General features: G+C 39.4%; 1 protein-coding gene across 1 annotated transcript in view; it reads left to right on the top strand.

Annotated features, from left to right (window-relative positions):
* The window catches only part of PIGB (phosphatidylinositol glycan anchor biosynthesis class B), a 36,793-nt gene that overhangs the window by 3,674 nt on the left and 7,421 nt on the right, over positions 1-25,698 (top strand). Inside the window, exons 4-9 of the mRNA XM_003266951.4 lie at positions 5,014-5,118; positions 7,166-7,296; positions 11,321-11,461; positions 16,739-16,790; positions 18,075-18,286; positions 19,197-19,261. Of these exons, the coding sequence (XP_003266999.1) occupies positions 5,014-5,118; positions 7,166-7,296; positions 11,321-11,461; positions 16,739-16,790; positions 18,075-18,286; positions 19,197-19,261 (706 nt within the window). The remainder of the gene's footprint in view (positions 1-5,013; positions 5,119-7,165; positions 7,297-11,320; positions 11,462-16,738; positions 16,791-18,074; positions 18,287-19,196; positions 19,262-25,698) is intronic.

Raw genomic sequence — 25,698 nt, 5'->3', positions numbered from 1 at the left:
TTCCAAAGGCAGTCCAAATCCTGAGGTGTTTTGTGTAGCTTAGAAAGACACAGGTTCTAGGGTATTTGTTTTAGGGTAGGGTTGTACTCTCCCCGTTGCAATATTTGCTTCCCCATTATTGAGAAATTAGGGTTAAACCAGTGAAACTGATGCATCAAATGGGAAGATGATGGGGAAGGAGAATTCAGAGCAGTAGCAGAGTTTCTTCCATTAACACAGGTAGAATTTAGGAGCTGCAACCTGGCTTTTCTCCTCTTACAGTTATCTACTAGTTTATAGATTATGCAAGGTATCCATAAAGTCTGGAATCACAAGAAAATATACATAATCTCATCAATGACATTTTATATCTCAGGAAGTAGGTCAGATTACAAATGAAGAGGTCTTCAAGATAGAAAAATTTCCTGCTCCTCCAAGACCTATCCACTGCCCTCCATCTGTAGCTGACCCACCAGGTCATTTTGTGATGTAAAGGAAGCCTCCCCTGACCCGCTCCAACCCCTCTAAAAGGAACTCATTGTCGTATCTAGAACTTGACCCTGTAGAGATTCATTAGGATATGATCAGTCATTCATACTCTCATATTGATTATTTTAAGCAAATTATATACATAATTTTGAAGCTAGAAGAGGTTGGAGAAGTGAAGTAAATAGTCCAAGGTCACAGCGTGTTAAAAGCAGAACTAGAGCTAAATCCTAGGTGTATTTACTCACAGCCTAGTGCTCTTCCCAGATAGCAGCTCCTGTACAAACTGCATAAGGCTTATGCACAGCTGGGCATGGTGGCTCACAGTTGTAATCTCAGCACTTTGGGAGGCTGAGGTGGGAGGATTGCTTGAGGCCAGGAGTTTGAGACCAGCCAGGGCAACATAGCAAAACTCTGTTTCTACAAAAAATTTTTAAAAAGGAGAGATGGCTTAGAGCTGCACTGTGCACCATGGTAGCCACTAGCTAACATGTAGCTGTTGAAGACTTCAAGTGTGGCTAGTCCAACTCAAGAAGTGCTGGAAATGTAAAATACATAATGAATGTCAAAGGCCTAGTACAAAAAAAGAATAAAAATATTTTTATAATTTTTTATTGATTAAATGTTCAAATGATGATGCCTTAGATATATTGGGTTAGACAAGATGAAATTAATTTTACCTGTTTTGGATTTGGGGGTCATTTCTGTTTTTACTTTTTAATTTGCCAGCTATCTAACTTAAAATTACACGTGTGGCTCATGTTATATGTCTTTTGGCCTGTGATGACATGGAACATGTGAAAAGAAAGAGGAAGAGGAGGGGAAACCTGAATGGGGAACCATAGTAAGGTTTGTTGGGTTTTGTTTTTTTTGAGACGGAATCTCACTCTGTCGCCCAGGCTGGAGTGCAGTGGCATGATCTTGGCTCGCTGTAACTGCTGCCTCCCGGGTTCAAGTGATTCTCCTGCCTCAGCCTCCCGAGGACCTGGGATTACAGGTACCCGCCACCACACCTGGCTAATTTTTGTATTTTTAGTAGAGACGGGGTTTCACCATGGCCAGGCTGGACTCAAATGATCCGCCTGCCTCTGCCTCCCAAAGTGTTGAGATTGCAGGGGTGAGCCACCAAGCTTGCCAACAGTAAGGTCTTTGAATAGTCAGAAGACAACAAAAGGGTATTTGACTCCTGTAGCTTAGGGGAGGAGTCAGGAGCTTAAAGAACAGAAGTATGGAATGAGGAGCTGCCAACATAGGCCTGGTGCTCAAGTTACGCCTGGCATGTTCTTCTCTTTACCTCACTCCACTGCTTTATTTTACTCTTTAGCAGGTCCTTACTGTAACATGGAAAATTATGGCATCAAAAATCTGGAGAGACTGCTAATGACTGGGAGTTCAGAACTCCACTTATTTTTATGCGAAAGTCTACTTTGTTTTAAATTCAAGATTTCTACTTAACCACCCTTGAAAAACTTCTCAAAAAAAAAAAAAGAAAAACTTCTCTTTATTCAGGGTAAACGTCTCTAGCTCTTAACCTCATAATCATAGATAGTATCCTCTAGACACTTTGTAATGTATTAATATCCGTCTTAAAATGTGGATCTCCAAACTGACACAATACTGAAGGCAGAGTAACTAGTTCAGAATATGGTGGGTCCATTAACTTACATTTCTCATAGCACAGGAATTCTTTTAGCTTTTTAATAGCTACCTCACACTGTTGGCTCATATTAAGTTTGTAGCCAAATTGACTTTTCATATGAACTGCTTTCAGGGGGCCTGGGAAGTAAGGATGAAGCTTATAGCTCCCTATGCAGAGTAAACAGAAGGTATGTACATGAGTGCCTTTTCCTGTATTTTACAGGGCACAGTTTATGTGGAATTAAGTACTGGGTACCTTTAACTTTCCAATTATAGCATTTATTTACACATTGTGGACAAAAAAAACATAAAGCTAAAGTGCTAAAAGCCACTGACAACTAAAAGTAAAGCAGCTCTTATAATATGAAGTTAATGAAGTTTGCTTCAACAAAAATAAGAATTAATGGCCGGCGCGGTGGATCACGCTTGTAATCCCAGCACTTTGAGAGAGTGAGGGGGGGTGGATCACCTGAGGTCAGGAGTTCGAGACTAGCTGGCTAACATGGTGAAACCCCATCTCTACTAAAAATAGAAAAATTAGCAGGCATGGTGGTAGGCACCTGTAATCCCAGCTACTTGGGAGGCTGAGGCAGGAGAATCGCTTGAACTTGGGAGGTGGAGGTTGCCATGAGCCAAGATTGCACCACTGCACTCCAGCCTGGATGACAGAGTGAGACTCTGTCTCCCAAAAATAAAAAAATACAAACTCACGTATAAATTTTTAGAAACACATCTTTTAAACAAACCAAGATTAAATTGTGCTCTACCAGCAAGTGTTATTTTGTTAGTATTAACTATGACATCTTTTTTTTAAAACTCTGAGAGATGCTAGTGCATAGCATTAGCATTTCTAACTATAATTTAGTTGTAATACATTTAGTCTTTATTTCAGTTTTACACTTAAATTTACTCTTTAGTGTCATCTGAATACCATGTTCCTATAATTGCAGAATATTTGTGCTTTTTTAAAAAGTAATTTGTTAGCCGGGTGCAGTGGCTCATGCCTGTAATCCTAGCACTTTGGGAGGCTGAGGCGGGCAGATCACAAGGTTGGAAGATCAAGACCATCCTGGCTAAAATGGTGAAACCTCGTCTCTACTAAAAATACAAAAAATTAGCCAGGCGTGGTGGCATGCATCTGTAGTCCCAGCTACTCGCAAGGCTGAGGCAGGAGAATCGCTTGAATCTGGGAGGCGGAGGTGGCAGTGAACCAAGATCACACCACTGCACTCCAGCCTGGGCGACAGAGCAAGACTCTGTCTCGCTGGGCACAGTTGCTCACGCCCGTAATCCTAGCACTTTGGGAGGCTGAGGCAGGTGGATTGCCTGAGTTCAGGAGTTCAAGACCAGCCTGAGCAACATGGTGAAACCCCATCTCTACTAAAATACAAAAAATTAGCCGGGCGTGGCGGCGTGCGCCTGTAGTCCCAGCTACTCGGGAGGCTGAGGCAGGAGAATTGCTGGAACCCAGGAGGCAGAGCTTGCAGTGAGCTGTGATCATGCCGCTGCACTCCACCCTGGGCAACAGAGTGAGACTTCATCTCCAAAAAAAAAAAAAAGACTCCATCTCAAAAAAAAAAAAAAGTATTTCTTATTATCTTATTATTATATCTTATAGATAATATAATCTTATTATCTATATTGCAGGATAGAGAAGCAGTATAACTTAGTAATTAAAGTCAGGCAGACCTGGGTTTATAATGCTGGCTTTCATACTTACTAGCTGTGTAGCCTTAGAAAAGGCTCACAGTTTCCTCATCTGTGCCTCAGTTTCCTCATCTATAAAACAGTTCTTGACTCAGAAGATTGTTAGGACTGAATGAGGTGATACATATAAAATACTTAGCATGATACGTAGTACACAGTGCTGCAAATATTTGAATTTTTAAAAACCTGTTGTTGCTAATGAATATAAATATACTTTTAAAATAGAAACTTGGCCGGGCACGGTGGCTTACACCTGTAATCCCAGCACTTTGGGAGGCCGAGGTGGGCGGATCACGAGGTCAGGAGATCGAGACCATGCAGGCTAACATGGTGAAACCCCATCTCTACTAAAAATACAAAAAAATTAGCCGGGCGTGGGAGGCTGAGGCAGGAGAATGGCGTGAACTCGGGAGGCGGAGCTTGCAGTGAGCCGTGATCGCGCCACTGGACTCCAGCCTGGGCGACAGAGCGAGACGTCTCATAAAAATAAATAAATAAATAAAACAGAAACTTAACACAATTAAATGATTGGCTATTAATATTTACATTAAAATTAAGGCCAGGCACAGTGGCTCACACTTGTAATCCCAACACTTTGGGAGACCAAGGTGGGAGTATCATTTGAGGCAAGGTTAGCTGAGTGTGGCAGTGCATGTCTGAAGTCCTAGCTACTCAGTAGACTGAGGCAGGAAAATTGCTTCACTCCTGGATTCAAGGCTGCAGCCTGGATAACAGAGTGAGACCCTGTCAATCAATCAATATAATAAAAATAATTTAAAAATATATTTATAATATATATGTGTGTATATATGTGTATAAATGTCATATATACACACACATACAGAGAATGAGACTGTTAAATATTTTATATTTATATATAAAGATATATATTTATATTTATAATATGGTATTTTATATTTATAATGTATGCGTGTCTATATATGTGTATATATGTCATATATACACACACATACAGAGAATGAGACTGGTAAAACTTAAAACTACATTGATTATTTTAATGAGAACATAATTTTTGTAGAAAAAAAGATGTAGTTTTACGGAAGAATAGAAAAATATATTGCCTATTTTTGTACTAAGAATGGCTTCCCATAGATAGTTGGATCAGCTTGTTGACTTTTATCATAATTCAGTTTGAACCAACAGATGTTTTTAACATCCTGTTCTTCTTTTTAACTGATGAAGATTTGGATTCCTAGACTTGCCCAAGCACTTCTGTCTGCTGTAGCAGATGTCAGACTTTACTCATTAATGAAGCAACTAGAAAATCAGGAAGTGGCAAAATGGGTGGTAAGTCCTAAATACTTTAGAAGCTGTATGCCAGTTATTTCGTTCCTATGGGTATAAAGCTCATGGAAACATTTATTCCCAAAACAATTTTAGAAGATAATTCATACAACTTTATAGAGGTACTTCCATAAATAAGAACAGTAACATGCAAGTGGCACCTGCCATGTCTTTCCTTCGGATTAAGCCCTGGACAGTGTAAGCCACTGATGCCCTCGAACCCTATGAGAGTCCAAACCCTGGGAGACAACCTTTGGAAGCCCCTTCACTCCTCAAAACTGTCCTTGCCTCTCTTTCCATAGAACTGAGTAGGGATAGTTCTAAATTACCAACTACCTCACAAAGCATCTTAGCTGTTCACAACCCTTGTTCTGTTCCTCTAGCCAGCCTCTATCTGAGGTGCAGCCCGAGAAATCTTTTTGCACTGAAACTCTTTCACTTCTGAATGGGATGTTGGAAGTATTAGGTTGGTGCAATTACTGCACTCATGTAAGGAAGAAAGTATAGTATAGAAGACTATCTTTTGTCATTTGACTTATTTCAAGATGGGGAGATAGATTCCTGACATCTCCCACTCCAATCTTGAATGGATTTTTCCCATTTAAACAATATCCTGATGAGGGATTGGATTCTGTAGTACTGTTGTTAATTCACTTGGCTCTTTGTAAAGTTAATAAGCTTATATGAGCCTGTTTGAAAGTCTTACTACCTTTTTTATATTGTTTCTATTGGAAAATACATTCTAAATTCCAAGTAACCAATTTAGCAACATATTTCTGAAATATAATTTATTAATAAATTAGAAAGGGAACATTTCTGCAGGTATTCTTTTCCTTTGCATTAAAAAGAAAGATTGGTTTAGCAACTAAGTCCTTGCTAATTGATTCAGCAATATGATTAGCATCATTATTTTGTGCTTATATTTTATGTAATTGCTGAAGGCTCAACATAAAATGGTAGGCAAAAGTCATGATGGCTTTGAAGTCCTTCCTCCAAAGATACAGCACTAGGGCCAGGTGTGGTGGCTCACCCCTATTAATTCCAGCACTTTGGGAGGCTGAGGTGGGTGGATCACAAGGTCCGGAGTTCGAGACCAGCCTGGCCAACATGGTGAAACCCCGTCTCTACTAAAAATACAAAAATTATCCAGGCATAGTGGCGGACACCTGTAATCCCAGCTACTCGGGAGGCTGAGGCAGGAGAATTGCTTGAACCCAGGAGGCAGAGATCGTGCCACTGCACTCCAACCTGGGTGACAGAGCAAGACTCCTTCTCTAAAAAAAAAAAAAAAAAAAAGGATACAGCACTAGGTTCTTCTAGTTTAGGAAAAACCTTTACTTTCATGAAAATTGGGAACATTTTTTAAAGGCTATATTTGGTGAGATGGGAAGCTAGTGCCACATGCTTAACAATTGCCTCAACTAACAAGTTTCTTTTAACACATTTGTTTTGTAGACTTAATGGTGCTCTGTGTGCATGTTCTTCCAAAAACTGATTCATTAATTTAGTCCATTTCCAAATTAAAATTTAATAATGTCTCCTGACTTTTTTTTCCTCTTTCCTGTTTTGTCTTAATTTTTCATCAGCATTCCAAAACAGGGAGACATTCCAAACAAGTGCAACATTCCAAACAAGGTCAACAAAAAACAGTCATAATACTTGTGTCAGTACTATAAGACAGTTTGAGAAATATTGATTGGAAGAATCTAGTTATGAATTTCAATCATCTGTAAACTCGACCATCAAAGAATCTGTTTTTTATGTGTTTCATTAATGGAAAGTGGGATTTTAAATCAAATGAAGTGCCATAAAAATGCACCTGAAAGTATAAACTTCTTAACATGAACAAATACAGATCTGCTATTACCATAAACCTGTGTTTGATATAACTTTCTAAAAACAACGTTTGGGCATGCCTACTTACTTTAACATCATCTACCTTTTGATGTCCTTTTCACAATATTTAGACTTGCTTGCTATTTAGAAGATAATATGTACTAAGGTTTTCCATTTCCAACTTCATACATGTTTGCTCTATACTTTTTCTTAGTTTTTTTGCCAGTTGTGCTCCTGGTTCACATGGTATTGCTGTACCAGAACCCTTACAAACACCATGGAAACTGTTCTCACTATAATTGCTCTTTTCTACTATCCTTTGGAGGGTTCAAAGTCTATGAACAGGTAAGAAAAATTATTGTTAATAATTATGTACAAAACTCTGCTTTTGAAAAATCTTAAATATCAACATATTGTAATGTCTAGTAGACCCCCTAATTTTCATGAGTCATGAGAACCACAAATTTTCAGTTGATATATTATAGCAGAAAACAGATAATACTTAAACAGGATAATTAAGGAGAGTTTAACAAAAGGAATATTTGCAAAGGTTTAGACAATATTTAGGAAAGCCAATATGGAAACACCATAGTACCCCCAGCATAGTTATAGCAGGAAGTCTGTATTATCTCTAGGCCCCAAGGAGCAAGGAGAAGAAATGGTTACTGGAATCTATAAAAAGCTATAATCGTAAGAGAGGGCCCCAGCAGGGACAGGCACAGCCAGCCTTTAGCAATAATGAGGAGACAGCCAGGGGACTAAATAATCCTGACCCAACTCTTCTGCCTCTCAGCCCAAAACAGTCAGAAGCCAGAAAGCAAGGTAGCCACTGATGCTGTCCATTCAGGTCAGCTTTCCTGCGTGCAGACTGAATAAAGGCTGGAGGAGAAGAGATTTGGCAGGGCAAATAGGAAATACTTGGACTTTATTTGGCTTCCTTTAAACTGGGGAAACAAATACCACGCAATGGGAACATGAGTGAAGGCATAGAACTGTAAATGGGCTTCATTTACAGTTACAGTTACAGTATATTCAAGGCAGACTGTCCAGAGTAGTTATAGAGTGTTGTAGGATGCATGGAAGAAGAGAAGAATAAGGGATGAGGCTGGAATGGGACTTTGAATTTGGATTTTATTCTGTAGGTAATAGGGAACCATTTGAGGTAATAGGGAACCATTTGAGCAGCATGACAATCAAATCTGATTTTGAAAAACTTCTTTTGTAATAGCAGTATTTAGGATATACTGAAAGGAAAAAAGCCAGAATTTGGGATCTAGTTAAAATTCTAGTATCCATTCTTCCTACACAAAAGGTTGTTAGGATGATCAAATCAAATAAGATCATTTCTGTCTTAGACTCTCTTAACTACAAGAAAAAGCATTCACTCAAGTTACATATATGATGAGGACTTTATTTTAAGGCTAAAAGGGAAAATGGGCATCTCAAGCCTTGTGGCTAGGACTGGAAGAAAACTGTAGAATATCTGAGCCACACAAATGAATTGAAATGTTATGCAGAATCCAAGGCAGTTTTGGGGAATGGGCTGTTTTGTTGTGCCTTTATATCCCAAATAGCCTATGAATCCTGCCTTAGTCTTCCATCATTTAGGGGCTTAGCTAGTCTCTGTCCACTTCTGTTCTTGCTAGCAATTACCCAAATTTCTCCATATCTCACATTCAATTTGAGAGAATCGAATTAGGTCCATTAAATGTCATTGTCTCTATCTGGACATAACTTTATTTCACACTGGCCAGCCTTAGATTGGCTACCTGGGCCCAGGTGCCCTTCCCTAATTCAGTCAGGAAGTGCAAGGGTCATGTGGTACAAAAGGACTGCTATATAAGCATTTTTCCTTGTAAAAGCATGACAGATACTATTCCAGACCTGACAATAAAATGACATTTTGCACACTCCTTTAAAAAATGCAAGTATTGGCCGGGCATGGTGGTTCACGCCTGTAATCTCCACACTTCGGGAGGCCGAGACGGGTGGATCACTTGAGGTCGGGAGTTCGAGACCAGTGTGACCAACATGTTGAAACCCCGTCTCCACTAAAAATACAAAATTAGCTGGATTTGGTGGTGCATGCCTATAATCCCAGCTACTCAGGAGGCTGAGGCAGGAGAATCACTTGAACCCAGGAGGTGGGGGTTGCAGTGAGTCAAGGTCACATCATTGCATTCCAGCCTGGGCAACAAGAGCAAAACTCTGTCTCAAGAAAAAAAAAAAAAATTGTGGAGATAGGGTCTCTTTAGGTTGCCCAGCTGGTGTTCAACTCCGGGATCAAGTAATCCTCCCACCACGGCCTCTTAAAGCGTTGGGATTACAGGCATGGGCCATCAAACCTGGCCTAAATTTCAAGCTCATGTATCAAAACCTGGATTTCAAGTTTCTCTTGAAAAATTGGAAGTTCTAATAGTATTTTGGGCTAGGATTCCTTCATGACAATACCATGGTTCAAACTTAGCCTACATTTCTCATTTTTATTTTTTATTTTTTTTTTTGAGACAGAGTTTCGCTCTGTCGCCCAGGCTGGGGTACAGTGGCTCCATCTCGGCTCACTGCAACCTCTGCCTCCCGGGTTCAAGCCGGGGGGCCTCAGCCTCCCGAGTAGCTGGGACTACAGGCATGTGCCACCACGCCCAGCTAATTTTTGTATTTTTAGTAGAGATGGGGTTTCACCATGTTGGCCAGGCTGGTCTTGAACTCCTGACCTAGTGATTCAGCTGCCTCGGCCTCCCAAAGTGCTGGGATTACAGGCGTGAGTCACCGCATCCAGCCCCTTCTCTCATTTTTATAGTTTACTGGGTCTCCATAAGCATTTGAATTTGTTATCCTTGAACTTACATCCTCATCAACATTATAGATTTCATTCTTTTTTTTTTCTCTTTTTTGAGATGGAGTTTCATTCTTGTTGCCCAGGCTAGAGTGCAATGGCATGATCTCAGCTCACTGCAACCTCCACCTCCCAGGTTCAAGCGATTCTCCTGCCTCAGCCTCCCAAGTAGCTGGGATTACAGGCACCTGCCACTGCATCCAGCTAATTTTTTTCTATGTTTAGTAGAGACAGGGTTTCACCATTTTGGCCAGACTGGTCTTGAACTCCTGACTTCAGGTGATCCACCCACCTCAGCCTCTCAAAGTGCTGGGATTGCAGGCCTGAGCCACTACACCTGGCCTACAAATTTCTTTATAGTTATTTTTATTAGTTAATAGGTATATAATGGTAATATAGGTTGTCTTATTTTGCTTTCTTTTAATTTTTTACAGGGCTAAGTATTTTTCCACATAATAATATACTATTCATAGTCCTCATGATTAAATTATCAAATCATCTCTTTCAACCATTAGTTTAGAGAAGTCCTGTTAATAAAAATCTATATTTCTATCCATGATCATACAGTTTATACAGTAGGCCTTTTATCAGTTGTATGTATATATATTTCACTTGGCTAAAATTAACTTACTTTCAAAACAAAATTATACATACTCTGAGCCCGTCACTGCCTAAATAATCCTGTTTCTTTAAATGCGCATGCTTTTTCTTAGAGAAAGTCTCTCTGTATGACTTTCTTATAGCTCCTTAGGAGAAACTTGATCATTTTTTTTTTATCAAGAAAGTAATTGGCAAAGTTATGAGATAAAAAGTATACTTTTTAGCACACAAGACTGGCATTAAGACATATGATAACTTCTTATTTGAAAATACTAGAATTAGAAGATGAGCACTGAAAACGGCTTTAGATATTATCTTTTTTAAAAGATAAGAAAAACTAAGACCCAGAAAGCGTAAGTAACCTGCAAAAGTTAATATAGCTATTTAGGCCAGACACAGTGGCTCCTGCCTGTCATCCCAGCACTTTAGGAGGCCGAGGCTGGCAGATCACCTGAGGTCAGGAGTTTGAGATCAGCCTGGCCAACATGGTAAAACCCCGTCTCCCATTAAAAATACAAAAAATTAGCCGGGCATGGGGATTAGCCTGTAATCCCAGCATTTTAGGAGGCCGAGGTGGGCGGATCACCTGAGGTCAGGAGTTTGAGGCCAGCCTGGCCAACATGGTAAAACCCCATCTTTACTAAAAATACAAAAAGTTAGCCGGGCATGGTGGTACACACCTGTAATCCCAGCTACTTGGGATGCTGAGGCAGGAAAATCGCTTGCACCTGGGAGGCAGAAGTTGCCGTGAGCCAAGATCATGCCACTGCACTCCAGCCTGGGTGACAGAGTGAGATTCTGTCTCAAAGAAAAAAAAAAAAAAAAGTTCATATAGCTATTTATACCAAAAGGAAAATGTCAAATCACAGTGTAAATGATAGATAACTTCAAGTTAATTTCCCACTTGTCTTATCACACATTTTCCTCTTACAGTGTCAAGTACTCATCCCTGGTGGCACTTGCCTTCATAATTCGTCCCACAGCTGTCATTCCGTGGACACCTTTGCTCTTCAGACATTTTTGTCAAGAACCAAGAAAGCTTGATCTTATTCTACATCATTTTTTACCTGTAGGGTAAGTGTGGCAATAATCCATCCATTTATTTAGTAGCCTATAAATCACAGATTATGAACAAGATTTTACATCTTTCAGTTAATTATTTTATCTTCTAATGTCAATGAGAACTCTTAGTCCAAGGAAATAGAGTAACGCAAAACTTATATATTATATTCTTATATTTATGATCCTGATTATAACTATTTTAATTTGCTTAACTGAGTGCTTTTGTAATTATTTCTAACTTAGCGTTTTCCAATGCTTTATTTCCCAAATATTTCTCAAATATATTTTAGAGATACTTGATTCTTTTACATTTGTATAAGGCTTTATAATTCATAATGTGTTTTCACATATTACCTCATAATTTTCATAATATTTCAGTCTAGGCAATATATGTTTTTATTTTGTAGTAGAGAAAACAGGAGGCTGGGAGAAATTAAGAATGTATTAGTCAAAGTCATTGGGCTGGTTGCTATACTGGTATTGAAACCGAGGTCTTCTAACTACACTATGAGCTCCTAGGATCAGTTGTATCCCAAGTATCTAGTAGACTACCCCGAATAATTATTTATTGAAGGGATGACTGCATTCTGACTCTTAGAACAGTGATCTTTTTAATATACGATCATGCACCGCATAATGACATTTTGGCTAGCACTGGACTGCACTGCACTTATGACAGTGGTCCCATAAGATTATATTACCATATTGTACTGTACTTTAGTTTCTCTGTTTGGCTATATATATTTTATATATATATTTATTTATTTGAGACGGAGTCTCACTCTGTCACCCAGGCTGGAGTGCAGTGGCACAATCTCACTTGACTGCAGCCTCCGCCTCCCAGGTTCAAGTGATTCTCCTGCCTCAGCCTCCCAAACAGCTGAGATTACAGGCGCCTGCCACCACGCCCAGCTAATTTTTTTATTTTTAGTAGAGTTGGGGTTTCACCATGTTGGCCAGCTAGTCTCAAACTCCTGACCTCAGGTGATCCACCCACCTTGGCCTCCCAAAGTGCTAGAAATACAGGTGTGGGCCACCATGCCCAGCCTATTTAGCTATAGTTAGATACACAGATACATAGCATTGTGTTACGATTGCTTACAACATTCAGTATAGTACCATGCTGTATAGGTTTGCAGCCTAGGAGCAGTAGGCTATACCATATAGCCTACATGTCTGTAAGCTGTACCATCTAGGCTTGTGTAAGTGCACTCTATGATGTTTGCACAATAATGAAACTGCCTAATGATGCAGTTCTCAGAATGTATCCCCATTGTTAAGTAATGCATGACTGTACTAGTATTCACTAGTCACAAGTATTTTTCGGGTAGCAATCTGAAAAGGACTAAATTATCTTGCATCTCAGTTGCTACTGTTGTCATTTCTCAGATGTATTAATAACATTGCATTAAACATATTCATTCATTCAGGAAGTATTTAATCCTACTATGTGCCAGGCAGTGTTCCAGATGTAGGAGATGCATTAGTTTAACCAAAAAAAGTACCTGCCTTCATGAAGTTTACATTCTAGTAGGGAGAGACAGACAGCTAAAAAGATAAGAGTAAATATATATTTGTCAAGTGATGGTAATACAGGGAAAAATAAATGTGGGATAAGGAGGATAGAATGCCAGTGCTTGGGGTAATGGGGGAGCTGTTATTTTAAATAGGGTAGTTGGGAAAGATCACCACGATAAGGTGACACTGGAGCCAAAACTTAAAGGAGTTGAGACAGTGAACCATGTAGTTACTTGATGAGAGAGTATTCCAGGCAAAGGAGCCAGCCAAGTACTAAGTATGTTGGGCATGTTCAAGGAACAGCAAGGAGACTGATGTGGCTAAAAGAGAGTGAGCTTGGGAGAATGTAATAATGAGGTCAGAGAGATAGCAGGGGCCCAGTTCATATCGGCTTTAACACTGAGGTAGATAGAAAGCCTTTTTAATCTCATCAGCAGCATGATAATAACTTATTCATTAACAAGCATTTAACCTACTTTGTATCCAGCATTTGATAATTCAGAAGTGAGTAAGATACAATGTCTGCTCTCAAAGTCAAAGTCTGTGGGGGAAAAAGATATAACAATACAGATGCTCCTTGACTCAGGGTCACATCTTGATAAACTCATTGCAAGTTGAAAATATCATAAGTCAGGCAAGGCACCGTGGCTCACAACTGTAATCTCAGTGCTTTGGGAGGCCAGGAGTTCAAGAACAACCTGAGCAACATAATGAGACCCCATCTCAACAAAAAAATTTAAAAATTGGCCAAGTGTAAGTGGCACTAGGCATGCCTGTGGTCCTAGCTACTTGGGAGGCTAAGGCAGGAGGATCCTTTCAACCCAGGAGTTCAAGGTTGCAGTGAGCTATGATCATTCCACTGCACTCCAGCCTGGGAAACAGAGTGATAACCTGTCTCTAAACAAAATAAATAACAAAGAAAATATTCTACGTCAAAAATGCACTTAACACATCTAACGTACTGAACATCACAGCTTAGCCTACCATAAACATGCTCACTCAGAACACTTACATTAGCCTACAGTTGGGCAAAATCATCTAACACAAAGCCTATTTCATAATAAAATATTTGAATATCTCATGTAATTCATTGAATACTATACTGAAAGTGAAAAACAGAATGGCTGTATGGGTACCATTTTAAAGTTGAAAAATCGTAGGTTGAATCATCATCAGTTAGGGATTGTAATTCTTACCCAGTGATTTCAAGTGTTCTGGTGGTTGGGCGCGGTGGCTCACGCCTGTAATCCCAGCACACTGGGAGGCTGAGGCAGGCACATCACCTGAGGTCAGGAGTTCAAGACCAGCCTGGTCAATATGACAAAAACACGTCTCTACTAAAAATACAAAAAAATTAGCTGGGCATTGTGGCGCATGCCTGTAATCCCAGCTACTTGGGAGGCTGAGGCAGGAGAAACGCTTGAACCCCAGAGGTAGAGGTTGCAATGAGCTGAAATTGTACCACTGCACTCCAGCCTGGGCAACAGAGTGAGGCTCCATCTCAAAAATAAAACCTTACATCCAGATTATATATAAAACTTGTAAAAATCTATAACAAAAAGATAACTCATAGAAAAATGATTGAAAAGATTTCATCAGGTACTTCAAAAAATATTAAAATGGCCAGTAAGTATAAAGAGACTCATCTCATTTGTTATCAAGGAAAAACAAAGTAAAGCCACCATGAAACACTACTATACTATACATCCACCCAAATGGCTAAAATGATGTGGAACTTATATATTCCTGTGGGAATGCAAACTAATACACTATTTTGGAAAACTTTTAAGTATTTACAAAAGCTAAATAAATACATAGTTGTACTTACAACTTAGGGCAGGGGTCCCCAGTCCCAAGGCTGTGGACTGGCCCAAGTCCATGGCCTCTTAGGAACTGGGCTGCACAGCAGGAGGTGAGCAAGCAAGCATTACTGCCTGAGCTCCACCTCCTGTCACATTCTTATAGAAGTGTGAACCCTACTGTGAACTGCACATGCAAGGGATCTAGGTTGTGCTCCGTATGAGCATCTAACGTCCAGTGATCTGAGGTGGAACAGTTTCATCCAGAAACCATACCCTACTCCCACCCCCGCAACCTGTTCGTGGAAAAACTGTCTTTCAAGAAACCAGACCCTGGTGCCAAAAAGGTTAGGGACCGCTACCTTAGGGCCCACCAATTCCAATCCTAGGTATATGTCTAACAGAAATGCATATATATGGATACCAAAAGATGTGGAAAAGAATGTTCATTGCAGCACTATTCACAATAGCTGGAAATGGAAGCACAGTGTCCATAAACAGAAGGAATACATACAGTGTGGTATACATAGTTACAATACACAGTATTGTAAATGAATGAACTACAGCATGCAAAAAACTTGGTTCAATCTCACAAGCATAATGACTAAAGGAATTTGGACATGAGTACATATGGTATGATTCTATTTTTATAAAATTCAAAAAAAGATAAAACTCATCTATGCTATCAGAAATTAGGATAGTGGTTACCTTTGGGAAAAGGAAGGGTTACCTTTGGGTTACTTTTGGGGAGGAGGTAGGGACGGACTGACTGGAGGGACAAGGGAGTGCTGCTAATACTCTTCATCCTGCTCTGTATGGCAGGTACACAGTTGTGTTCATGTAGTGATGATTCACAGAGCTTTATCTTCATAGCGTATTTTTCTGTATATGTGTTGTGGGAGGCAGTCTCTGAGATGGCCTCCAGTGATCCCATCCTCCTGCTATTTATGTTTTTGTATAATCCCCTCCCCCTTGAACATGGGCTAGATTTGTTGACTCAATTCTAATGAGTAGAATACAGCAGAAGGGATGGGATATCACTTACAAGACGGGGTTATGAAAAGACTATGGTGGCCAGGCACAGTGGCTTACATCTGTAATCCCAGCATTTTGGGAGGCCAAGGGGAAGTATTGCTTGAGCCCCAGAGTTTGAGACCAGTTGGGTAATATAGTGAGACCCCATCTCTACAGAAAATCCAAAAATTATCCAGTCATGGCGGTACACACCTGTCGTCCTAGTTACTTGGGAGGCTGAGGTGGGAGGATCACTTGAGTCCAGGAGGTCAAGGCTGCAGTGAGCCATGATCACATACTACTGCACTCCAGCCTGGGTGACAGAGCAAGACCCTGTCTCTAAAAAAAAGAAAAGAATACATAAATAAAAAGACTATGGCTTCCATCTTGGGTGCCTGTCTCACTCACTCTTGGCTGACTTACCCTGGGTTAAGCCAGTTATTATGTCATGAGGCAGCTTTAAGGAGATGGCCATATGTTGAGGAACTTAGCCCCACCAGCAGCCATGTGAGCAAGTTTGGAAGCTGATCTCTCCACCTGTAATTGAACCTTCAGATGAAACTGTAGCCCCTGCTAAGAGCTTGACTACAATTCATGAGCGACCTTGAGCCACAGGCACCCAGCTAAGCAACACCTAGGTTCTTGATCCACAGGAACTGTGAAATGGTAAATATTCATAGTTTAAGTTAACAAGTTTTGGGGTAATTTGTTATACAGCAGTAGTCTTTCAATAATCTTTATATTAATATATTTTTACAATATTAATCGATTATATAATCTTATCTACTGATCTTTATCAATAGATAGCTTTCAAAATGTGTAAATCCATATTCAGTTGGTGAAACTGTAAAGCATTTTTATAGTTGCTTTTGATGCAAGGCATGTACAAAGCCATATGCTAATAGTGGATTTTCAGCAAGCTCCAAATGTGAATCACTATGCTATTTTTGTTTTTCAGCTTTGTTACTTTGAGTTTGTCTCTGATGATTGATCGTATTTTTTTTGGCCAAGTAAGTAAAAGTATATTAAGCTAACAGCTATTTTTATTTTTAATCCATTAATACTTTAGAACAGAGGCAAATGATTTTTTAAATGATATGGGATACATTACAAAAGACTTCTAGGCATATCCTAATAAGCCTTTGGTTCAATTTGTTGTGCTTTCTACATAAAAGAATTAGTACTCCTAGTTAATATTCAGGAGAGTACATTTTAAGGCAGGGAATTATTAAGTGAGCACTGAATGTTACCTGTTGCTGTTTCTGTCATTATTGTCAGCTTTATGCTGTAATTCAAATTGTAATGTTTTCAAAGCTTTATCTTCACAGGTAATATGTGACATTGTAAAGTACCACACAGTCCGAAAAATTTGTCTAGTATCCTCCTTATCTCTTAACTGGATATAAAACTTGGATGGAGCTGGAGGCCATTATTCTAAGTGAAATAACTCAGGAATGGAAAGCCAAATATTATATGTTCTTACTTAAGAAGTGGGAGCTAAGCTATGAGGATGCAAAGACATAAGAATGATCTAATGGACTCTGGTGACTCAGGGTGGGGAGGGGTGGGAGAGGTGTGAGAAATAAGAGAGTATATATTGGGTACAGTGTACATTGCTTGGGTGATGGGTGGACCAAAATCCTAGAAATCACCTCTAAAGAACTTATTCATGTAACCAGAAGCCATCTGTACCCCAAAAACTTGAAATAAAAAAACAAACTTAGATTGCCAAAATATAAGTTGGAATCTCACTTTGAATCTCAAAAATCTAGTTTTACAAATTAACAAAGAACACATTAATACTTAAAGAAGAAAAAATAACAGTTAAGAAGGATTTCATACAGACATTAATCAAAATTATTAGGCCGGGCATGGTGGCTCACACCTGTAATCGCAGCACTTTGGGAGGCCAAGGTGGGCAGATCACGAGGTCAGGAGATTGAGACCATCCTGGCTAACATGGTGAAACCCCGTCTCTACTAAAAATACAAAAATTAGCCAGGCGTGGTGGTGGGCGCCTGTAGTCCAAGCTACTAGGGAAGCTGAGGCAGGAGAATGGCGTGAACCCGCGAGCCAGAGCTTACAGTGAGCCGAGATCACGCCACTGCACTCCAGCCTGGGCAACAGGGCAAGACTCCGTCTAAAAAAAAAAAGAATATATATTAATGTAAACTATTGCCTGGTTTTTAGACTTCAATTCTGATTTAATGTCAAAATTGTATCAATTCCCTAATGCCAAAGATTACTACTTGGCACTAACACATTTCTATTTATTTTTCCTTCAACTGTGCCAGTGGACTCTGGTTCAATTTAATTTTTTGAAATTTAACGTGCTGCAGAACTTGGGAACATTTTATGGTTCTCATCCATGGCACTGGTACTTCAGTCAAGGATTTCCAGTTATCTTGGGTACTCACTTACCCTTCTTTATTCATGGCTGCTATCTAGCACCAAAGAGATACCGGATACTTTTGGTGACTGTGCTGTGGACACTGCTTGTTTATAGGTAAGATTTTATTTGTTCAAAAGGCTAAAATTTTTTATGTTACCAAGAAATCAAATTAAATTCTTCAAAAAGTAAACTTTATTTTTTGGAGGTGCCATTAACTTTTGTTAGTGGGAATTATCTTAGAAGATACAAGTAGTAGTAATTATGGAGGCACTAGAGTGAATACTTTAGATATGTAGTTTGCTTAATAAGGATTACACTCAATTTTTAAGAACTTGGACTAATTTTATTTGCTTAAAAAAAAAAAACACAGACCAGGCACAGTTGCTCATGCATGTAATTTCAATACTTTGAAGGCCAAGGTGGGAGGATTGCTTGAAGCAAGGAGTTCATGACCAGCCTGAGCAACATAGCAAGACCGTCTCTCTGAAAAAAAATTTAAAATTACCAGGGCATGATGGCATGTGCCTGTAGTCCTAGCTATTTGGGAAGCTGAGGCAGAAAGACTGCTTGAGCCCAGAAGTTTAAGGTTGCAGTGAGCTATGATTGTGCTACTGCACTCCAGTCTGGGTGACAAAACAAGACCCTGTCTCAGTCAATCAGTCAATCAATACCACCAAAATTTTAAATTGAAGGACCACAGAAATACATTCTAAAATAAAAATGTATGTATCCTTATTCCAAATTTGACTAATTTTACTTACTTGGATTGAAATAGAAATCCCGTTTGTAGAATGTAACTGTACTTTGTAATTTCAAATTGACATCATATTTTATGATTAGTTTTACCATATCATAATCACCTTATAAGTAAAAAATAAGACTAATTCCTGAAGCAAGAAATTCAGTCTGAATACTTAGAAAATAAATAGATCAAGTTAAATATATTTTATATTAAATATATTGCTTTCTCAATCTATCATATAACATGATAATTAATATTTTTTAATATTTCTTTTTATTATAGCATGTTGAGCCACAAAGAATTCAGGTTTATTTATCCAGTTTTACCGTTCTGTATGGTGTTCTGTGGTAAGTGTTTTTGTTTTAGAAAATAAATTCTATAGAAATAGTCCAAAGACAACACATCCTCATTAAACTATTTTTATTTTCAACTAGGTTAATAAGGAATTACTTAATTACAGATTAATTATATTACTGCAATATTCCCTTTTTGTAGTCCAAATATCTTTTTTCCTATATCCTCTAAAGTGAGATAAAAACATAAAGATCCTAGCCCAGTGCAAAGGTGTGCACTTATAATCCCAGCTACTCAGAAGCCTGAGGCAGGAGGATCACCTGAGCCCAGGAGTTTGAGACCAGCCTACCATATGGCAAGTCTTTCTCTCAGAAAACAGACAAACAAAATCCCACATAAATATCCAATACCCAAAGCAGTTTTTGGTGGTGGTGTTTCTATTTGGTGATGTTGTTTCTCACTAAAAAGTAAAGTAACATGTCTGTTTTAGATTACTATTTTAAGTTTATGGTTAAACTGTAAGGGTCTTCATTTTCACAAAGGAAAAATGTATTTACTGCTGTTGAAACTAGTTTTTAATGCTTTTACACACAAAACATTTACACCTTTAAAACTCACTCTAAGGCATATGCAATTATTATTATTATTTTTTTAGACAGAGTCTCGCTCTGTTGCCCAGGCTAGAGTGCAGTGGCATGATCTTGGCTCACTGCAACCTCCATCTCCTGGGTTCAAGCAATTCTCCTGCCTCAGCCTCCCGAGTAGCTGGGATTACGGGCATCTGCTACCATGCCTGGCTAATTTTTGTGTTTTAAGTAGAGACAGGGTTTCACCATGTTGGCCAGGCTGGTCTCGAACTCCTGACCTCAGGTGATCCACCCGCCTCAGCCTCCCAAAAGTGCTGGGATTGCAGGCGTGAGCCACCGCGCCCAGCCTGGCATATGCCATTTTTTAAGTAATTAACTCCTGATTTTATTCAGGCCTTTTCTCCATTTTTCCACAGTCTTAACATGTATTTTTTTTGTCACTTACAAAAATTCTTATATGACTCAATTCAGGAAAATCTGGGTTTTTACATTGTTTGGTTTGGAAAAATTACGAATTGAAACTTTATTAACTTCAAGTTTAATTCGGAATAAATGACTGTTGGCTTCCTTAAAATATTAAGACCTTAAAAAAAACCACTGCGTTGAGAGAGAAGAAATGACTAGTCAACTGGAAATGGAGGCTGGAAAAAACCTAGGGAGTTACAGTTTTCAAACTTATTTTTTACTTAAAAAAAAAGAAAAACATTGAGTTAGGCAATGTTTGACCAAGTATACATCAACTCCTACAGATCTGAGATGTATAATCTCTCCAATTTAAAAAGATAAACATACAAATATAAAATCAAATATTAAAAATCTGTATTTTTGATACATCTGAAGTTCTGAAATCAAAGTCTCTGTCATTACTTTACAGTGTAACCATATACAAACGTAGGTACATACAAAAATTTAGACATCTAACAGCTATTTGGCAAGCCTTAAGAATAGCTGGCCCCATTTGCCAGAGGAAGTCTGTTCACAAATCACTATTCAGATGTTAAATGGTTTCTGTTTTGTTGGGTTTTTTTACAGCCACTTGAGTGTGTATTATAATTAAATCAAGCATTGGCAGAGTACAGAGGCAAATGTTTTTGTGTGCCTGGAGGGGACGGGGAGGTTGGTTAGTAACTTGGTTTGATTTCTGTTTTCATAAACCAGATTTTTCCAGCATTCCTCCTCCGTGTCCTGTTTCGGTAATTACCAAGTATTTACACAAAGATTGAGTTGTCTGAATCCTCATTCCCAGTCTAAAAGATTGAATCTTTAAGTGGCAAGATCCCTGTAACCAGGGCCTATTCCCAGTTTATTGAGATAAAATGCTGATGAGGGGTAAAGAGAGTCCCTTCTAATAGGTAAGAATCACCAGAAGGCTTCCATCCTCTGTCTACTTAGAAGGATCCCTAAAAGAAAGACAGCCACCTAGAAAACCCCTTGATCTCACAGGATGCTTTCTTTTCCTCCACACCCTACCTAAGGTTCTAGAGTGGGTCAAAAAACTCTGATTCCTAGGAGATTTGTACTTCCACTAACAGTGAGAGCTCTTTAATGCCAAGAGATTCTAACAGTAGGATCAATTCTGTCTAGTGATCTCACCTAGACAGAAATCTCTGGACATTTAGAACAGTTCTCTTTGGAGCTCTTGATGTTTTAGTGACCCAGTTTGAATCTTTCCTAACTACTTGAAATCTTGAGTTATACCACAAATTTCAGCCTTATTCTGCTTTTGTGTGACTTGTTTTAACCTATTTTTATATAAACATGACAACTGTGTCAGCCATTTGCTGTGTAAAAGGCCACCTCAAAACTATAGTGGCTTAAAACTTCATTCATTATTATTGACAGGTCTGTATTTCAACTGGGCAGTTATCTCCACTGAGCTCACTTACACAAATGTGATCAGCTGCAGATTGGGTAGACAGCTCTACTGACCTAGGCTGGGCTCTCATGTCTGGGGTTCAACTAGCTGTAGGCCAAGTCTTCTCAGCTCTTCTGAGTTTTCTCTTCCTCCAACAGGCTAGCTAGGGCTTGTTCACTTGGCATAGGCCAGGTTCCAAGAGAGGGAGCAAATATGCAAGGCCCTTTGAGACAAGGGCTTGGAATTCGCACAGTGTCACTTCCACCACATTCTTTTCATGAAAGCAAGTCACTAGGCCAGGCCAGATTCAAGAGGTGGGGAAATAAATGCCAACCTCATAGTGGGATGGGACACAGGAAGAAAAATAATTGCAGCAGTTTTTTCAATCTACGGTAACTTCTCTTGCCTAATTTGAATTTCCCTTAGTCCTATAAAATAGGACTGAACTCTAGAAAATGTTTTGTGACTGTCTCTGATCTTTAGTGAATTGTTCAACAATGTGCCTCAGTTTCCTTATCTGTAAAAGAAAGGTGATATTTTAGCAACACTAATTCAATTCTTAGTTTGAATCTCTCATTTGTGCTGATAGAGTTCAGCACCCACTTCTGATTCTGAATTGAGTGTCTGCTTATCTGTTTTTACCACAGTGGCTAATATAGACTTCTTTCTTACTGGGCCACTTTGTTTTTCCATATTGTTTTTTTTTTTTTTTTTTTTTGAGACAGAGTCTCTCTCTGTCGCCCATGCTGGAGTGCAGTGGCGCAATCTCAGCTCACTGCAACCTCCGCCTCCTGGGTTCAAGAGATTCTCCTGCCTCAGCCTCCAGAGTAGCTGGAATTACAGGCCTGTGCCACCACAGCCAGCTAATTTTTATATTTTTAGTAGAGATGGGGCTTGACCATGTTGACCAGGCTGGTGTTGAACTCCTGACCTCAGATGATCCACCTGCTTTGGCCTCCCAAAGTGCTGGGATTATGGCGTGAGCCACCACACCTGGCCCCATATTCTAATCTTTTTATCAAAATTGCATATGTACATTATTTCAGAAGATATTCCACAAGGAATTAAAAAAAAAATTGTTCCCCTGCTCTCCCTTCTATTTCCTCTCCCCAGAAACAATCACTTAAACATTCTTTCAGCTGGTTATTTTGGTATTTATCTCGGTATCTCTAAAACATTTATAATGCCACTTAAAGGTCTTTGTTTTAGGCATTAACTATTGAATTCTATCGAAGATGGAAAGATGGCTTTACTTCCTTAACAAAATAGCAACATAAAATTCTTCCTGGCCAGCTGCCAGTGGCTGACGCCTGTAATCCTAGCACTTTGGGAGGTTGAGGTGGGTGGATCACCTGAGGTCAGGAGTTCAAGACCAGCCTGGCCAACAGGGTGAAAACCTGTCTCTGCTAAAAATACAAAAATTAACTGGGTGTGGTGGCACGCACTTGTAATCCCAGCTACTCGGGAGGCTGAGACAGGAGAATCACTTGAACCCTGGAGGTGGAGGTTGCATTGAGCCGAGATCGGCACCACTGCACTCCAGCCTGGGTGACAGAGCGAGACTCTGTCTAAAAAAAAAAAAAAATTCTTCTTGATACCTTCATCTGTGCCCAGTACCCTCATTATGGTTAATAGTTCAAAGTCTCTCTTTCCCAGCCCCATTCTACTGTATGTCCCATTCCAGAATTGAACCACCTTTTGTTGTTCTCATCTAAACACTGAAACTAAGCTTTCTCAAAGAGTATTTAAAAATAGAAACAATAACTCAGATATCTCTCTAATTGGTAAAATGTGGTAGGGAATTTTTTTCTTAACATTAGGTTTCCTGATAATTCTTGTCAAAACCAGGATGGAATCAGTAATGTACAGTCTCAGATACTCCCATCCTCTCTATTACCGTGAACCTTACCTTGGTAAGAAGGAACTTATTAGTGAGTGAGGGAAAATACAGAGTGCCACGCTAGATATCCAAAATTTTAAAAGTGTGTATATCAAGCTAAATAATACGTGATGATTAAGAGATATGGCTTTATAAAGGAACCACCTCGTGAAGTACCTTCTTATATGCTCAGGTTTTTAGATTTTATCCTGAAGAGTAGTCAACTGAGACATAATGGATTTTAAACATTTCTGTAACAGTAATCTGATGAACATGATCTGATAGGAGCCCAGTGTATTTTTTTATTATAAAAATAAATGCTGATGGTACAAAAATAATTAGTGTGTCATCCTCAAGTCATCTAGTCCAATTCCCCAGAGGTAACTATTGGTATCACTTTCTTAAGCAGTTCTTCCAGAAATTTTCTGTATACCCACTTTCAAGTTAACTTTTTGTAGGCCCAGAAAACAGGAGCAAATTAAGTATTTAGGGGTGATGTTTAGCATCCAGTTAGCAATGGGTTAAGTTACTATGTGAAAGGAAGGAACCTATACTTTAGTCACTGGGGTACACACAAAGTCTTAAATCTTCAGTGATTGGGATACACATCATTGACGTGGTGAGGATGGTCACTTTCTGAAGCCAGGTCATTTGAGGGTGGATTATTTCAGTGAGAACTCCATCTCCAAATTTGTGCTTGCCATTAAGTAGACTTACTGGATGTCACCTACTGGAATCTTGTTCATTTGTTTTAAATATTGATGAAACAGTACTACTTGTCTATAAGAAAACCGTGGACCTTAGGCTTCTCTTGTGGTTCACTCAGTCTAGCATTGGAACTGGAAAATCTTTCCAACTCTTCCTTTAGCAACTCATTTCTGAAATCCCCTTTGGAAGCTTTCAGTGCCAGAAGGTTTAAAAACCCCTCAGAGGCCTTAAATTCAGGATTCTTGACTTACACTCTAAAGTTGGGTTCTTTTCTAACATGTGCACAAGTCATTTGATGATAACTGAAATTATAAAGATATTTTCTTTATATGTCAAGTGCTTAGTAATGCTTATAGGATGCTAAACATGTAAATAAAGGCAGTTCTGGCTGGGTGCCGTGGCTCACGCCTGTAATCCCAGCACTTTGGAGGCTGCGGCAGGCAGATCACCTGAGTTTGAGACCAGCCTGGCCAACATGGTGAAACCCCATCTCTACTTAAAATATAAAAATCAGCCAGGCATGGCGGCAGGCACCTGTAATCCCAGCTACCCAGGAGGCTGAGGCAGGAGAATCACTTGAACCCAGGAGGTGGAGGTTGCAGTGAGCCGGTATCATGCCACTTGCACTCCCGCCTGGGCGAAAGAGTGAGAGTCCATCTCAAAAAAATAATAATAATAATCATAAAGACAGTTCTATTTTAAATAACGTTTTATCCCCAAACTTCATTTTTAAGTTGGAACCTGAAATTTTTTTTCATAGAAATAATACTGTGACATGTAGTAAGGCTCCCAGAATATTCCACAAAAGCTCATCTGATCCATAATACTGTTGAAGACAATTTTGAATGGCAACTGTTTCAGTATCCACTGTCCCCAAGAAAACTAAGCTATCACCTGACTCTCCCTGGCAGTGTTCAACTGGTCCTTCTCTTCCCAGCATTTTCTTTATATTACTTCTCTAAGTAATATGGAGATTCAGTTCTCACTAAAATGATCCATCCTAAAATGAGCTAAGCTCAGAGTTAAAAATCACCATCATGTAAGGCAAGCATTACCTAACTCAAGAGACGCTCTGTCTCACCAGTACTGAAGATGCTGGAAACACAAGCATATTATCTTTCAGCATTCTACCCAGAGTGCTATTTTCACACTCTTGATCACCAAGTATTCCCATTTTGTGTCACCTACCTGTACTATTGTATTCCTAGTGCCATAGTTTTTTTTTTTTTGAGACGGCATCTCGCTCTGTCACCAGGCTGGAGTGCAGTGGCGCAATCTCAGCCCACTGCAACCTATGCCTGCCGGGTTCAAGTGATTCTTTCTTCTGCTTCAGCCTGCCTCAGCTGGGACTACAGGCACGTGCCTCCACACCCAGCTAATTTTTGTATTTTTAGTAGAGATGGGGTTTCACGATGTTGGCCAGGATGGTCTTCATCTCTTCACCTCGTGATCGGCCTGCCT

The sequence above is a fragment of the Nomascus leucogenys genome, chromosome 6, assembly GCF_006542625.1.
Source record: "Nomascus leucogenys isolate Asia chromosome 6, Asia_NLE_v1, whole genome shotgun sequence".
Classification (NCBI taxonomy): Eukaryota; Metazoa; Chordata; class Mammalia; order Primates; family Hylobatidae; genus Nomascus; species Nomascus leucogenys.
This window is presented reverse-complemented; position numbering and strand designations above follow the sequence as displayed.